This window comes from Helicoverpa zea, chromosome 26 (genome assembly GCF_022581195.2).
Source record: "Helicoverpa zea isolate HzStark_Cry1AcR chromosome 26, ilHelZeax1.1, whole genome shotgun sequence".
Classification (NCBI taxonomy): domain Eukaryota; kingdom Metazoa; phylum Arthropoda; class Insecta; order Lepidoptera; family Noctuidae; genus Helicoverpa; species Helicoverpa zea.
The window spans coordinates 4,868,697-4,885,951 of NC_061477.1; the positions used below are offsets into that span (position 1 = coordinate 4,868,697).

Genomic DNA, 17,255 nt, shown 5'->3' on the forward strand with positions numbered 1-17,255 from the left:
TACGTTTCATTAGTGGGAAAATAAGTGATGTCTGTTGACACTGGGTTCTTAGTTCAAGATGGCTGCCTGAAAATAACTGCAATATCAACACTAGAAGTTCGTTTAGAGTTACCTCATCCATTACGAGTAGAGTTGTGAACTTTTCAAATATATCGATAAAGTTCTAAGAGGAAATGTTCAATTAATTACTTTAGTTGTTTTAAGTTCATACGGTTTCCTAGTTTTAATTAAGTTATTTACTTAAAAGGAATTGGATTGTATGGTACATATGTATGAAGTAATCAAGTAAAATCACGAGGATATATAGGAACGTCGATGAGCATTTTGTTTTCATACCATTAACGTAGCTATGTGCTGATCAGGAATAATTTACGATCACTTACTAATGTTACTTGAATAATATTGACTGCTGGGACAAACAATTAAATTAAGTGTCCATTCACCAATTGATTCTGATAACACTTGTCTTCTCAAGTCATAAAATCGTATGATACGGTCCTCGCATTTTGTTACCATTTTCTAATGTCTTTCATATTACATGTTGTACAAACCTGTCATCTAATTAGAATAAAGTGATAATTTTATTGTTAAAATCATTAACCTCATCTATATTTTGTTATCCTTTTAACTAGTTATTTGTGTCACGGCGTACATTATCCTCTTTCTGCCATGTAGAACTGTTATTGAAATTAATAATTCATTTACCATTTCCTCTTAAAAATGCAATTCTTTCTTTCTCTATTATCTATCCATACATGTTTGATACCTTCACAAAGGCACGCAATCCATAACTTACAATACCTCCGCGTGATGTATTGTGAAACGTGAACACACGACAATTGTCTTTGTCATTTATGTCTTGTAATAATCTTGTTTTATTCATGTGGAAAATCATGCAAAACACCAAGGCAAACGTGTGGAGATGCAATTTACTTAATAAATTCTATTTATCATCCGCGTAGCGCACATCATTTCGTATGAAAATCATGTGCAAATTGTATAAAACAAAGGATGTTCGCGAAATTAATGGAAAATTACGATCCATGTACTCGGCCGCCTTTGCTGCGAAGTTTTTGAATTTGCCGGAAGGTGGGAAAGTTTTTGCTAACTTAGCACTTACTGGTTTTAATCAACTTTTAATAGCTTTTTCTCAAATCCTTCATTGCATTAACATTAAAGAAAACTTAACAGACAAGGCTATATTTCTTAGAGACACCATATTCACCACAACATACCTTAATTTAAGTCAATAACGTTACCGAGCACTAACGAGCGAAATGAACATTTATCGACACGTCCCAGCCCTCAGACTGCTCGTGTCTGCTCACAAGACACCCGTACACAACATTATACCTTTTGACCCACTTCCAACCGTCTTCAACTACGATAGCGTTTTTGAAATGGATCCTGCTTCCTACCCCCTTTTTGTTCAGTTTCGTGTTTCCAAGATGCTTTCTAGACAAATGTAGTTGGGTCTTGTTTATCGACTACACAGAAAGACGGACTTCGTCATTTTTGCTGTTGTAGTTTTCGTTTGAACTTAATTCAGCGTTGGTTCCATTTTTGAATTAAGAGATGTAGAATGGCCTCTGATTGTTTCTGTAATTACTTCGTTGCTTTCGTCGTTTACCGATGTCTTCCTTTCAATCAAAGACATTTTTGACGAATCTTAACTATAACTGCACTTACAGAAAGTTACTTTACAACTTAATCGTTTTCAGAGTTCGCTCTTCCTTCTTGCCTTTCTTTACTACTCAACCATTCATCGAGCTTGTTGACTCTAAACTATTGCACTTTCTTATCGTTACCCCCCAACACTTGTTCGTGTCGGGTGGCTGCTAACTAAGCGACACCTCGCCTCGGATTAGTCTCGTTGACCCACTTCTCTTGCCATCAAGCCGACACTACAATTAATTAACCAGCCAATTTGCGTTTTGTTTATTCTTATTGTTTATAGCTGAGATTTTTCTTGTTGTACTAACAAGGTTTTCAAGTTGACATTGAAAATGCAAATAATGTGCTTTATTCAAATAGAGCAGATACCGTTTCTGAAAACAGCAAAAATCAAAAGTTATATTTGAATGTACATATTTCTAATGATTATCAAAATCCAATTGATATTAATCCAATGATCAAGAGCGTCCTACTTTCGCTTTTGCATGTATTTAAACAAATTGTTTCCTCTTATTTTCAATGAGTTGTTCGAATAATTCGGAGAATATACCAATTCGTGTTTTAATGAATATGTAATTTTTGTTTGTACCGTTTGTTTTATTTAACTTTTGTATGTTTTGTTTGAGAGAAAGTGTTCGGATATTCATGGAATTTTGTCTCGTTAAACTTCTGATTAAAATCCTTTATACGACAATGCAACTTTAGTAAATCCTCTTAGCAATCTAAATTCAAAGGTAGACCAACCCAATCCCGGCTTAAAAACTTTTCCAGTCTTATTCGCGCCCAAGGAAATCCCGGACGAACGGAACGTCTAAAAATTCATTCTAGAAATTCAAAAGGCTGGGAGAGTAGTCCGTCGATAGTTCGGAAAGTGGGTCAGACTACGTATTCTGGTGTTGGATTTACACTTTAAACCTTCGATGTGAAAGTTCTGGACACGTTATTAAGTTTTGTCTGTGTATCTTTTGGTTAGTTCAGACTTGAAAGGAAATTGAATCTTGACGTATTAGCTAGAGATAGGATATTGAAAATTTTGGTGTCACTTGTGCCCGTTTTCGTCTTTCATATGGATGTGTAAATAAGTAATTCTTAACTTGTCGACTACACTTCTTATCGCCTCGTATTGTATGTTAAGCAGTAGCCTTTGGATACCATAACATTTTCAATTCAGAACAACAAAAAATTGAGCTCCTCTTTTCATTTCCTAACACGACAAAATTCCATCCATGAGAAAATTGCCTTTCGTCGCAAAGCTAAAGGTTATCTCATAACATCCTCTTGCTCCAAATACAAGCCTGTCCTACATCTAGAATATGGCACACTGAAGAGCGTGCTATGCAATCCTTCACTGCACTTCATGTAGTATGCTAATGCTGAATACATTATCAGACTTGCGTAACTTCAGCTCTCGTAGTTTAATACCTACCAGTCTCGACGTGGCCTGATTAATCTGCATTTCAATTATATGTGTTGGATATGAACTAAGATTTCTGGAATTGAAACTTTGAGCTGTTTTGGTTGCACCGCTTTCTGTTTCGCATAGGATTATGTGGTTTGTGACGTTGGTTATCTTAAAGCAGTTTTACAGGGTTTTTTGACATGCAACTAAAAACGTAATGTGGTTGTCAAAATGTGTTTTTAAATGTCAAGCATCGTAACACTGATGAAAAACGTCTTGATCAGATAAGTTCCTCAATTCTCCAATTACTATAAAGAACTTCTTGAGAATGTAAAAAAATCACTTTTCAGTGCAATGATGAGAAAATCGACGTATTGAGTTTCAATTGTCTATATTGAACTGGTTCTCGTTATTCGAATGTCAAACTAAGAATGCTTTGTTTATCTGCAATGGAATCGAGAATATTCTGGCGAATTCCATTTGCGGTCCTGTCCTTAGACATCAATAAATAAAAAGTTATTGAGTGACGCTATGGCTTTGTAGATTCCAATTTTCCTGTAGTTTTCCTCGTGTTTGCTGTAATATTTTTTTATATTTTCTCGTCAATGCTTACAGTTTCTTTCATACTGTTGAATCTGGGTCAGAACACCCGGGAATATTGGTGTAAAAATATTGAAAGCATCCCCTAAGACAATAGCTGAAATATTTTTTCATCATTTGCTGGCATTTTTGTGTGATGATATTTTATACCAGCTGGCAGATTTTGCGTTTATCTTTTTAAAAGAAATGGCACGGATATCTTACTTATTTTTTTGACATCTAACCGTCCCTCGGGATAGCAAATTTTCCGGGTAATCACGAATAAAATTGGTCCTAATGGAAGATAAACAGTTTTTGATCATGAATCTGTATCTTTTCTGAGAGTTGAAAGATTTTAGTACTGTTATATTACTTTACCAGTGTTTAGTACGTACACGGAGATCATTCAATAACTAAAAAAAAATAAAAAGTTTATCATTTGTCGCAATCTTGTCGGGTCATTTTAAAGTTAGCTCACTTACGTAAGATAACTCCTTCAAGTTTTGCATAACGTGGTATTTTCGGTACGAGTTGGCGCCCTGCCAAGGCTGGTGAAAACTTGAGGGGTCACACTGTCAAAACATCCTCTTGCCAGCCCTTCAAACTTTGTTGGTCACGGTATCAGGGTTGTTATGAATGTTTTGAGGGCATCACGTATATCACGATCTCGAGAAAATGTTTAACTATGTACGTAGTGAAAATGTTACATAAGTAAATGGACGTGTCACAAATGTTTTACACGGTATAGCTAATTTGTAGCTAAAACTCTAAATTATAAACTAAGTAAGTGCCTAATTTCCTACCTACCTAGGTACTAAATAAAAAAGTTCATTGATTTCAGAATGGACTGCAAAAGAAGAGTTGTTAAATATTCCCGTTTCAGGATTTGTTTTTCAAACTAAAACAAACCAACCCTTCCATCCACTGACAGTAATAAAATACCAAGTATTTCTGCAGTTCTGCAATACCTAGAAAACATGGAAAACAAACGCGACACCAACATATTTGTGTATTGCAGATATTTGTATGTGCGCTGAACATTGTTTGGGAAACACTCCGCATTCCTGTAGTGGCGATGTATCGTCATTGTCAAGTGTTCGACAACTGTCCTTTGAGTTTGAGTATTTATGGAGTTATGTATTTCGTGTATTTACTTGTACAAAGGCGAAATGCTAAAATATTACCATTCTATATAGTCGATTCTTGCGGTTACACTCGCCCCCTGACGAAACTACTTCCTATAACCTGATAAAATATAGACTATAAGATATACCTTCAATTTGAATAAAATAAATGAAAAACGAGTTTAACCAATTTGATTGGGATATTCACACGATACGACGGAACTAATCGAATTATTTGCACGATTTGACGTAGTATGACACATCGGTCGCTGGGCCAATTCGTGCGTGACCAAGTGCGACGAAAAGGTATGCAGGTAATTCTGAGGACATTCATCTTTACACCTGCACGTATTGTAATAAGTACAAGTACCTTTACAAGTGTAAAAGATAAAAGATTAGTCGTACGATTCCAAAAAGACAGGAAATATCGTGTGAACATTTTAGTCAGTATTATAAAGTTCATATACAGGTTTCAACAACAATAATTCTTAAATCAAGAAAATTCTCATCTCTGCATTGTTCATTGTCCAGTAGACTTGCTATTTCCTCATAGTTATTTATTGTTAGTGTTAGAAAGATCGTAAAGCAATCATAAAGCACAAAACATTTCCTTGTATGATCTGCCTCTTCTAGACAATTACTAAGAAACTGTACACATGACCAATTCTATACCGTGTAGCAATAACACTTCAACGAAGCATGAGCGTAAAATCAACGAAGCATTGGCCTATAATACCCCGAAACAGGAATAACTGTGAATCAAAATCATACTTTTCCAAGTACAAAAAAATACCTTCACATTTCTTATCGTTTTCCCGAGTGGCGAAGACGATTAGTGGTCGTTACGCATTTTGCGACACGCTACGCTTCGGTGCTGGTCGCCATTAAGCTCTCAGCCTAACGTTCATTCACCTTCACACTTTATCGCCTTGTAAACTCTATGGATTAGCCTAATCTCGGTCAGTTGGTGTTATAAGTCCAGAAGTATAATCTTTAAACCTGACTATTATAATTGTGAAAGTAACGTCTGGCTTTCACGCCAAAACTAATATACTAATAGTGTATAGGTATACACTAAGATTTGTGATTCCTAAATGTAGTATTGTAAATCTTGAAGATCATAATCATATCTATGCAATGACCTAACTTAACAATTAACTCAACTATGCTATCGATATACAAAACTAAATTATAAACTAAAGCATATTGCACTTCCTTTGTCATAAGTACGCGCAGTGCTATTTCAATAACCTAATGTACTAATAAGTCGACCTTCTACCTTATCTGTGCCGCGATAAACACTTAATACAGCCATTCATCTTCACCTATCTATACTGATATATTATCTATGTAATCTCTGTTACGAGCAACACATCAGCTGTTTTATCTCCGCTTGTAAAAGTTATTGGGATCTTCCTATAGATATTGCTTTTGATAATCCACTTCCTTTCTGATAGTGTGATGTATCAATGAATTTTTTTGGTGTTCACTTTCTTTTGTTTTATCTGTATTGTTTTGTTTAGGGAACATGTTCTTGTACCTGGTGACCTTCAATCGAATCATCGAGGTATAGTGTGGCCTTTTCATCAAATGATTTTGCTTTTCTGAAGTTCGTTGTTTGTTATTAAGTGTTCCGTTCGTACATTTCGTGAATAGTAGCTAACTAAGGAGCGACATTATTTGACGAGAACTGTAATAAAGTCCCAAAAACAATTACTAAAGTTTTATGTATGTGTCGGTCTATATCATAACAACTAAACGGATGGACCGAATTTGATTACAGTGTTTTTAACACTACGTCCTCAATCAATGGTAATCAATGTAAGCATAATGTTGTTGATTATGATGTTAGCACCTCATTTATATTCCACGCGAAGTAATTTGTCTTGAAAACAAAGCCACTGTTAAGTGGATTTGCAAAAGGAAACATATCAATTTCCATCGTCTAACATGTTAGCTATAACTCATCATCATCTCCCGAACCTTTTCCCAACTATCTTGGGGTTGGCTTCCAGTCTAACCGGATTCGGCCGAGTACCAGAGTTTTACAAGGAGCGACTGCCTATCTGACCTCCTCAACCCAGTTACGTGGGCAACCCAATACCCCTTGGGTAAGACAGATGTCAGACTTACTGGCTTCTTATTATTTTATTTTTGCTGTAACTATTTAGAAAATAATCTAGAATGTTCGAGCCGTGAATAAAACTATTAACAAATATTAATTAGCTTGGAACATTTCACACTACATGAGTCACAGGCTTGCAATACGAATCTATGTCACGTTGTTTCTCTATAAGGTGCACGCCATTAGGAATTCATACCATACTCTGAGTTAACACAGAGTGGGTAGTAAATGGAGTGTTACGTCTATAAAAAAACTAGCTTCTGCCAGCGGTTTCACCAGCATCCCGTGGGAACTACTTACCGTACCGGGATAAAAAGTACCCTATAGCCTTCCTCGATAAATGGGCTATCTAACACTGAAAGAAATTTTCAAATCGGACCAGTAGTTCCTGAGATTAGCGCGTTCAAACAAACAAACTCTTCAGCTTTATAATATTAGTATAGATGTGTTAGCTTGTTTTGTAAAATTGACCGGGACTTACATGTCTTGTGTTTCATACATGGATGGAAAAGAGTCCATAATGCTATACCGAATCATATCTTACTGCTCCTTTTTATGGTCATTGTTATGTGAGCAAGAGGAGAGTCTTCACTCAGCATCGGTTTTGTAGTCTAGTTTTACTGAAAATGGACTTCGCTTTATGCAATCACAATAATCATGGTCAAAATTCAAAACAGAAAATCCTCATTCTCATTACTGCTACTGCAATCTCATTTCAATAACGGGAAACTCATATTTTGTGAACTTCTTGACTATTTCTGAAAATATTTGTGTGCGACATAGTTGGCCACTCTACATTGAAATCACACAACCTTCATATACCACTGCACTCCATTTAACATCTAATCCGTGTCTCCTACCGTATAAAGTCAGAGCGAGCAGCTTGTGCAACAATAGGCGTCGGATTAATATAACGTAGCCTCACAATGCGATATTATACATGCAAACTGATAAGCGTGTTCCTAATGTATGGTATTTCTATTCGTTTGGCGTGGTAACCACCTATATTTTGTTTGTATATAGCCTGACTAGCCTTTTTCGTAAATTCTCAGCGAGACGAGAATTGGTCCCAAAGTTACACCATTAGTATCAGAATTCATTCAATGGTATCCCTATTTACCAGTCTAATAAGTGCGAGTATTTGCGAAAGTTCTTGTGCACTTAAATTGTACCTAACGTCTTTGCATCAAAGGATCACAAAAGTTCCAGCAATCGATAGCTATCAGACGATAATATTATTGTATTGAAATAATACCGTACTGTCTACCAGGTATGTTCTGGAAACCGCATAAAGTTTGTGAACGAAACAATAACTTTATCCCAACTAACATTGCTCTGTGGTTCCATTGTTAAGCCAACGCTGGAAATGTACCTTTTGATTGAATCAATATTTGGCGATAGAAACAATTCATTCGGAGTGCCTAAGTTCAGAACAATAGGTGTGCTAAAACTTACATGACACATTCATAGTAGAAATTCGCACCCGAATATTAGTTACTTCATTTTGTGTGCCTTAAAAATGTTACCAGTCTCACAAAATCACGTACAGAAAGGAAATACTGAGTACGGTCTAACAATTTAAGTATATATGTAGCAACTGCAAACTTCAGTTGGAAATTAAATATTTACAGTTTCTGTACCAGTTCTTTATTCAGACACATAAATTATATTCCAAACCACGCTTTATTCCGTTTGCAAAATAGATCGATGATGAACATATATCTATGAACATCTAAAGGAGACGGACGCACCGAATGGGCTAAACGAATCGAAATCAAGGAGACCCGCGCACTTATCCGGACCGAACACCCGGAAATAGTTTCTATTTCCTTTAAACCGGTCATACACAGCTCTTAACCGCGTCGAATCTGATGACCTCATCTGAAAATGTCTCATTTCTGGGATTCTTCCAGATTTGGACGATTTGTCGTGCACAAACTTTCGCAAAATTATGAATAGGATACAAAAAATCGTCCCTTCGGCACGTTCGATTCCGGTAGTTTACTTACTGTGCAGTTCAGTATATAGCGTTATATTTAGCACAGTAAATAGGTAATAGTAAGTACCTTATGAATTCGTGTCTCAGGTCACAGCTATTCCAATAACAGAGTCCTCTAAATCGCGAAAACTCTCAAACCAAATTGAAAATATCCAAACCGAATTGAAAGTAAGGGAGTTTACACGTGTTGCAAAAATTTCAAGTGCATTCACATTTGATTCAGGCAATGTATAGGAATGCAAATGGGAGTGGGAGAGTCCCCTCGTTCAATGCGTCGAAGCCACGTCCGAAATATTTATGTGTATGCGTATGCGTCTATTCAGCGTATGTTTATGTGATGTTTCGCCCCGGGGGTCTATCTTTCGGGAACTGTGCATTTTCCGGAATCAACATCTATGATATTGATGTGGGCTGATCCAAAAACTATCCAAGCAATAAACTTAAACGTGGTGCTAAAAGTGTACCTACCGTCTTTAGTGCTAGGTTTAGACCATAATCTTGAAGAAACTGTTTAAACCTAGCACTAAAACCAGTTCTTTTTATGACACAATTTTATGATAAGGAAGAAGGACAAGTTTATTATTGAATGCTTAAATATTTTATATGTAAGTAGGTAACTGATTCAAATTAATTGCTCCTATCTCAGGGGCCGTTCGTGTTAATTGATGCGTCGTGAAAACTGCATATGCTTATGAAATGACGAAGATATATGACGATATTGAACGAACCGCTTTCCATTAACCTTTTCCATGCATCCGTAAAGTATCTTCATACAAATTGACGGTTATTAATGAGAAATTGAGTAAAGCATGATAAGTATACTTCAGAAAATTCCCTGTCAAAGAATATTGTACCTTACAGCCTATGAAGTAAGGTTGTAAGTTGAAAAGGAAGTATATCAAGTGCGCCATTGCCTCTAAAGAAAATATTGAGGTAGTCCTATGCGTAGGAATTTATCACATGTCGGAATATCGTATGTGAGTTGAATATGTTCGGGATTATCCTGCCTGGGATCAGTGAAATGTTTGCGATTGGCACATTTGCGTCTTCAGTGATGTTGACGGTAATACAAATTTTTTGCTGGATTATTTATATTAGTTTTCGCATAAAATATTTTTTTGGTAACTGACAGAATAGGTACGCCTCTTGATCTTCAAGTATTTTGTAGCGGTACCCTTAAAAGTATAGCAGGTGTATTTTCATGAATTATATCAGCCTAACGGAACTAATTACCTCACATGGATACTAAAACTAGTGCTGCTAAGTCTTATCAAAATCCATTCAGCGATTTTTGTGTGAAATAGTAAAAAACATACGTGCTTATAAACTTTCGCGGTTATAATAATAGGATTTGTTACAAACATTGTTTTATAAATAGGCTTGAAAAACAATGTTATGATCATATTACCTGCATTTATTGCAGGAAAACTGCGCTCGGCTATTATGTTTAATTACGAGGAAAATATATGTTGGTTTTTGTACTTAATACAGCTGATTTATGTATATTTGTATATTGTTTCAGCCTACGTTTTTGTATTAGCAAAAGAGAGCAAGAAATAAAATTGCCATAAAAGTACCAGGTATCCAACAGATATAAAAAAATATATAAAAAGAAAACTTACATACCGACTTCATTCTTAAATACACATAGAGCCGTCAGCCTAAAACATCAGTTCTAAATCAATACACCTCGATGCATATTCAAGGGAACAGCAACTACGCTCGCTAGTCCGTTTTGTCATTGAATATGCAAACTGAGCAAAAGTTGACGCTGCCGTGAAATATGCACGCTAGTGTAATGTACTACGCTGGCTTTGCGCTTTACGTAAATAAGTAAGCTTTTATGTATACATAATGCTGGTCTACTTACTTTAATATGCTCAGGCATTTTTCTTCTTCAGAGTTCTTTTTGGGTTAAATGTTTTATATAACGGCCCCTTCACTTAACAATATATCTAAAGCCATTCCATTCGGAATCAAGACACAATAATTGTCAGAAGTATTCTTCACATACAATATTGTCCTCCTACTATTTAAACAACACGACTCGACTCATAGAACGGGGCTATTCAATACCATTTCATCTCAGCTATGTAGGTACATAATATCCCCCTCGAATATACAGGGGGATGGCCAAATAATCGTTACGTCTGCCCACTGTCAATGCCAACCGGCCCCCTCAATTGAATATAGGAAATTAATTCAGCTAATTGGAAAACACGCACCGTCCCACTCCCATTAACATTTTGTATGGAAACCGTTACGTAGATGACTCCAGAAGGTTCATTAACTGCTGTAGAAATGAGATAGGTGGTGATATCCGTACAATCTTATAGTGCCACAATATACGATTACCGAATTTGCTTTTCGGGATAAAATAGGTGCGGCGTGAGGTCTCCTACTCTATGTACCTTCTGTTCTAACATGTTCCTTCTGGATCCCCTTGTGCGCCGCGGTCCTGCCGCTGTAACTCTTTCGAACAATCCCGCAGCCCATAGCTAAAATAAGGTTTCAGTAATTTATTTAGGCTATCGAAGATTCAGTATAATAAATTCAATATTTCTACCGATGCTTTCTTTACTTTTCGATCTGCGATTTTTATCAGGCTGCTGTAAAAAGTAATCCTTCTGCACTTAACTTTTATACAATAATATCGCCAGACGAGCGTGGTCACGTATCGACTTATCGATTGCCACTTGTTCTGACTTCGCATGTTTGACTTCGATATTGTCACTTTGAATGGATGCACTACCAAGTGTCAGTTCAGTAAATATTATTGTGACTATGGGGACATTTCTAAGCCTTTTGACAGCTTCATATATTCTATAGCAGCCGTGCACATCTCTTGCTTACCTCAGAAATGCACCTAAGACTGACGTTGATCTAAAAGTTGTCGAACATATTTTTTTTAGATCGGGTATTGCTAGTGCTGTTGGGTTTCGATGAAGTTTTACTTAATACAATAGTAGAAGTTGGCGTTCGACTGCGGATCCGATGTAATTTGACGCGATTTCAATAATCAGTAGTAGCTAAATTTCATCAGGACTACTTACACATAGAAAATAGTCTCGAGGATTTATCTGGCTTCCAAAATAAAGATATTATGGCGAGATTGTGGCACGTTGACAAACTTAAATTAATGTACCATCATCATCTGGTCTATTCGCTGTAGAAAGCAGTAACAAATTGCGTGTGAACATTTCCAAAATGTTCGCGACTTTGCGAACTTGTTTATTGGAAGGTCTAACTTTCATTTATTTCTATCCACAGTACACTGGTGCCATGGAAGATATTCCGCGAAGAGTTGAACAACGTGCATCCCATATCATCAGGGCTCGAGACGATGGCGCTCAAGACCACCATAGACCTCACGTGTAACGACTTCATATCCAATTTCGAGTTTGATGTTTTTACGAGGTAAGTTATCGTCTTCAAGAACTCGCATGAAATTAAAAGCTTTCAAAATAACTGCAACATCTTGCACGTCTTAACATAAACTGCCTGTCTTTAAAAAGAAAACGGCGTCAAAAATCATCAATTGACCCCTCCCGCAGTAGGTTAGCAGCGGTGAGGGAGTGTCAGACTCTTACTGACTAAAAACCGTCGTGTTCCGTCGTAGGCCTTTTATGTACCAGGGCCGCGGTAACTCTTTCGAACAATTCCGCAGCATAAACTGCCTGTTTGACCTCCTTAACTCAGTTACACAGGCAACCCTTGGTAAGACCAGACACCAAGTACCTATGTCCCAATGAAAGCCGGGTCCTACAAATTGAACATGTCTTCAGAAACACATAGGGGCTCGTTATAACATAATGTATGGTCATCCATTCACGGACCCTTTACCCTATGTCTATCGATCGACTGTCACGTAGCCTGCTCTTGGATAACCTCTGACAAGGAATAATTAATAAACTGAGATGTTCATGGTTCACCAATATTGCGGAGTATATCTCTATTAGATTATATAAATGAAGCTTCATCGAGCTTCAGCTTTGAGTAATAATTCAGTTATTGAAGACACACTTCATGGTTTGTTTAGAAGCAGACAAATTAAGCTTAACAAATTCACAAACGCTGCCAGTTTGAAATAGTGTATTGAACTTCTAGTTGGCAATGAATTTAGGCACCATCGACTTTCCAGTATTATTTTTTCTATCAAAATATACATTTACATGAACCTCATGTGCACGAATATTGCAAAGTCTACGGAGTTTCTTATCAGTTCTTCTACATAGAACCATTTTTTTGGGTCCGTGCAACTATCTGTGACGTTTTACCCCTCCATTATTTGTCCAAATAACTCTTGATTCCAACACTTCCAGGTTATTCCAACCGTGGAGTACACTGCTCCGCAACTGGCAACTCCTGGCGGTGACGCACCCAGGCTACGTGGCGTTCCTCACGTACGACGAGGTCAAGGCGAGGCTCCAGAAGTATATACATAAAGCTGGCAGTTATGTGTTTAGGTGAGTCAAGTTCTCAGGTCTTGAAGGGGCAGGTTACTCTAGTTTACAGCATTTTTATCTAAAGGGGAAACATTATTGTAAAGATTATTCTACACTGAATCGAAGTCAAGCAATTTTGCTCTAGTACTTTGAGCATTTTTTGATATTTACAAAAAAGTCATACATATATCATAAATATTGATAGTTGTCTTTAAAGAAGATTGAAAACTCCGAAATTAATGTTGGTTGGAAAGAAATAACATAGGTAGCACCAATGTACCTATTAGGTACATTATTAGGTTAAGAAGTTGCGTTATCAACTTAGCTACATAAGTTATCATTAAGGTCCAGTAAATATAATCGAAAATACATAAACTGTGACATAAACCATTAAATACACTTCAAACACAACATAATGAATTATAAAGACCATTGACAAACGTTTACACTCGCTTTCCTAACGTATGAATTATCTGCCCGTCATAATTTAGCAGCAACAAGAATATTAGTTTCCGAATACAGGCCATTCATGGCAAACCGTTATCTAAACTGACACCTATCATTATAAATGTATTATCAGTACAGGGCCTAAATCCCTCACTCTATTCATAGAATTTTAGAACTTATTTGCATAAGCTTAGAGTCTAAATTTGTTTGCTCTGCCTCGAAATATGAAAATGCACTGGCAATTTGTGTGCCTGAGTCGGTTTGACCTTTACTCTCATTTCAATGGATAATGTTATGTGACCGTCAATGTGGTTTAATTTTGTATTAATACACCTTTGAGCAAAACTCCCAGCCGCTCTGGTGTGAACTTTGGTGTGAACCAATTTGATATTGCAGTTTATCATTAGTGAATTATATTACCGTTTAAATGAAGATTATTTATAAAAAGTCAAAAATGGAAGTTACATAAAATACCCAACGCCAATAGCGACAAAAATTAAAAATTGGAGTCGCAATGTCACGTCGGGAGTACTCAGGTTATAAAAAAAAAACGTTATACGTTTGGGACACATTTGGGAACCCGACCCCAACATAGTTGAAAAAAGGCTCGGAAGATGATGATGACGTTTGGGACATATGAAGTTATACCAACATATTTTTCCAATAATAGAAGTACTAGAAACAGTTTTTGGAATTGTTTTGAATGAAATCTGTTTTGTAATAAATATTTTCAAAAAATGTTCCAATTCTTATTCACCAATGTTCTGTTTCCAGGTTATCGTGTACTCGGCTAGGCCAATGGGCGATAGGCTACGTGACGGTCGACGGTGAAATCTTGCAGACGATACCGCAGAACAAAAGCCTAGTGCAAGCGCTGTTAGACGGCTACAGAGAGGGATTGTAAGTGTTATGATTATTTATTTATTTATTTACATGCTATTAGTACATGATATACCCAAAGCAATAGCAACAATTTAAAAGTAACTGATTGTAGTAGAACTGGTCTTTGCCAGTGGTTTTACCCGCGTAACGAGGGAAATACTCTGCACACCCGTATAAAAAGTAGCCAATGTCTTTGTCAATAAATGTGCTTTCTATATCTGAAAGATTTTTTCAAATCGGACTATTAGCTTCTGAGATTAGAATTTTCAAACAAACTAAAATCTTCCGTAAATAACTGACTCATGTTCCATACTGCATATTTTGATATCTTTTTCATTGAGTGGTGATAAATTGACTTTCTCAAGAAATGTCTCAAACTCAAACTCCAAAACGTTTATTTAAAATTAGGCTGATAAATCAGCACTTTTCGAACGTCAAAATAAAAGACAGCCTTCAAAACGCCCACCCTTCACCACTTCCTATGTGTTTCTTTATTTGTATGTGTCTTTGACAACAGTTTGTATGCAACAATTTTTTATACCCTCGAGTTTTTGAACGCGGCCATATTTCTCTATAGAATTTTAATTTTATATGACTTGATTGTCAGACTATCAAAAATTCATCACATCGCTGCAAATAATAGAATAGTACGAATCAATAAGCAAAGCCGGTACCACGCTTTCAGCTACCTGTACCCTGACGGTCGCGATGTGAACCCGGACCTCAGCAGTGCCATCATATCGCCGGCCGAAGATCATATCACGGTCACTCAGGAGCAGTATGAGTTGTATTGTGAAATGGGTGAGTTGGAAATATTTTTTAAAAAATTACTTAGTTTTAATTTTACTTCTTTTAAATACAATAACAACATAGGTATAGTCTATTTTAAAAATAAAGATCAGTTTAGAATGGTCCGCTCTTCTTAATTGAAAGAAAAGAAATACAAACTTTTGTGTAAAAGTTAAAGTTGAATAACGCTTGAGTATTTCAAGATACACTATTTTTAGTTACGATGAATTATTCAAAGTACAAATATTTATCATTGCAATTACATAAGACAGTAGACTTATTTACCACTTACACACTTCATTTACCAGAAACTACCTTTTTAACAGAGTTCCAAGCACGGTTATAAGATTTTTAATTTATTTTACTAATGCACAATTTACTTAATATTCCAGGTAGCACGTTTCAATTATGTAAGATTTGCGCGGAAAACGACAAGGACATCAGGATAGAGCCCTGCGGACATCTACTATGTACGCCGTGTCTTACAGCCTGGCAAATTGTGAGTCTAACATCCTTGCATTATGTGCTTAGCCTTTTCATAGTTCCAAAAAATATATATTATCCAAGTATGTTACAATGTTGGGATTGACTTCTGGTCTAACCACATGCAGCTGAGTACCAGTGTTTTACAAGGAGCGACTGCCTATCTGACCTCCTCAACCCAGTTACCCGGGCAACCTAATACCTCTTGATTAGACTGGTGTTAGACTTACTCTGATTACCCGTAACGACTACCGAAGATGTTCACTGACAGCTGAGACTTATAGTTTAAGGTGCCATCCGAAGTCATTGGTGTCCAAGATATAGAAAAGTTTCATTGGTACTTGCTTGACCTGGAATCGAACCCACAACCTCATAATCTAGAGGTTGGTTCTATACTCACTAGGCCACAATATCTTATAATATTCAATAAGATGTACATCCTAATAGAGAGAAAGCTATAGAAATATTGTAAACAGAAGTGTGTGTGTGGTCAGGACTCGGAGGGTCAGGGCTGCCCCTTCTGCCGCGCGGAGATCAAGGGCACCGAGCAGGTCGTCGTCGACGCCTTCGTGCCGCCCAGGCCGCCTAATACTACACAAGATAAGTACGTACATTTTGTGTATTACATTTTTTTTTTATTCTTGATGTTGCTCGCACCTGCGATTTGGGGGGAATTCTTCCCGCACGCGGATAAAATAAAACAGTCTATATATGTCACCAAGGGAAATGTAACTTCTGAACAGTGAAAGAATTTTTCAAATCGGAATCATCGATGGGATTGTATCACCAAATGTTCATCAGAATTGGATTGTTTAGGAACATGTAGTTTTGCTTTGTTACTAATGAAATGTTTTATCAAGTAACAAAATCTGTGTAGGTAAATATTGAGACTGAGACTGTTTTTAGAAAAGTATTATTAAAATAAATTAACAATTAAATAATGATTTCAGGAACACAAAGACTGCAGTTAAACAGGTGTCATCAAATTCGTCCGGTTCATCCGGATCATCCGGGTGTAACGGATCCAGTAAGTGTGCTTTCTTTCGATATAATCTTTTATCGATATCTATATTTTTGTATAGGTACATCACTATCAACAAATATTTGTTTTTGCAAAAATAAAAATGTATACGAATTATCAAAATATGTAGATATTTGTTGATCATAATCCTGTAATTATTTACCGGTGATTTTATTTTATTTGGAGCCCCTTTTTTCTTTACCATATACTATGATTTTGTATGCAACAACTATGATAAAATAAATTGTGCAAGATAACATATACCTGAATATGTTTTATTCCACAGTT

At 36.4% G+C, this 17,255-nt stretch overlaps 1 protein-coding gene across 3 annotated transcripts in view; it reads left to right on the forward strand.

Moving 5' to 3' along the window:
• Window positions 1-17,255, forward strand: part of LOC124643061 (E3 ubiquitin-protein ligase CBL) — an 85,107-nt gene that overhangs the window by 48,600 nt on the left and 19,252 nt on the right. For 2 of the 3 annotated variants that reach the window (XM_047181900.1, XM_047181901.1), the window contains exons 2-8: window positions 12,171-12,317; window positions 13,223-13,366; window positions 14,567-14,692; window positions 15,360-15,475; window positions 15,856-15,962; window positions 16,441-16,550; window positions 16,897-16,973. In XM_047181900.1, the coding sequence (XP_047037856.1) occupies window positions 12,171-12,317; window positions 13,223-13,366; window positions 14,567-14,692; window positions 15,360-15,475; window positions 15,856-15,962; window positions 16,441-16,550; window positions 16,897-16,973 (827 nt within the window). Of the gene's footprint in view, window positions 1-12,170; window positions 12,318-13,222; window positions 13,367-14,566; window positions 14,693-15,341; window positions 15,476-15,855; window positions 15,963-16,440; window positions 16,551-16,896; window positions 16,974-17,255 lie in introns of all 3 variants that reach the window. The other variant, XM_047181899.1, reaches the window with a different exon arrangement.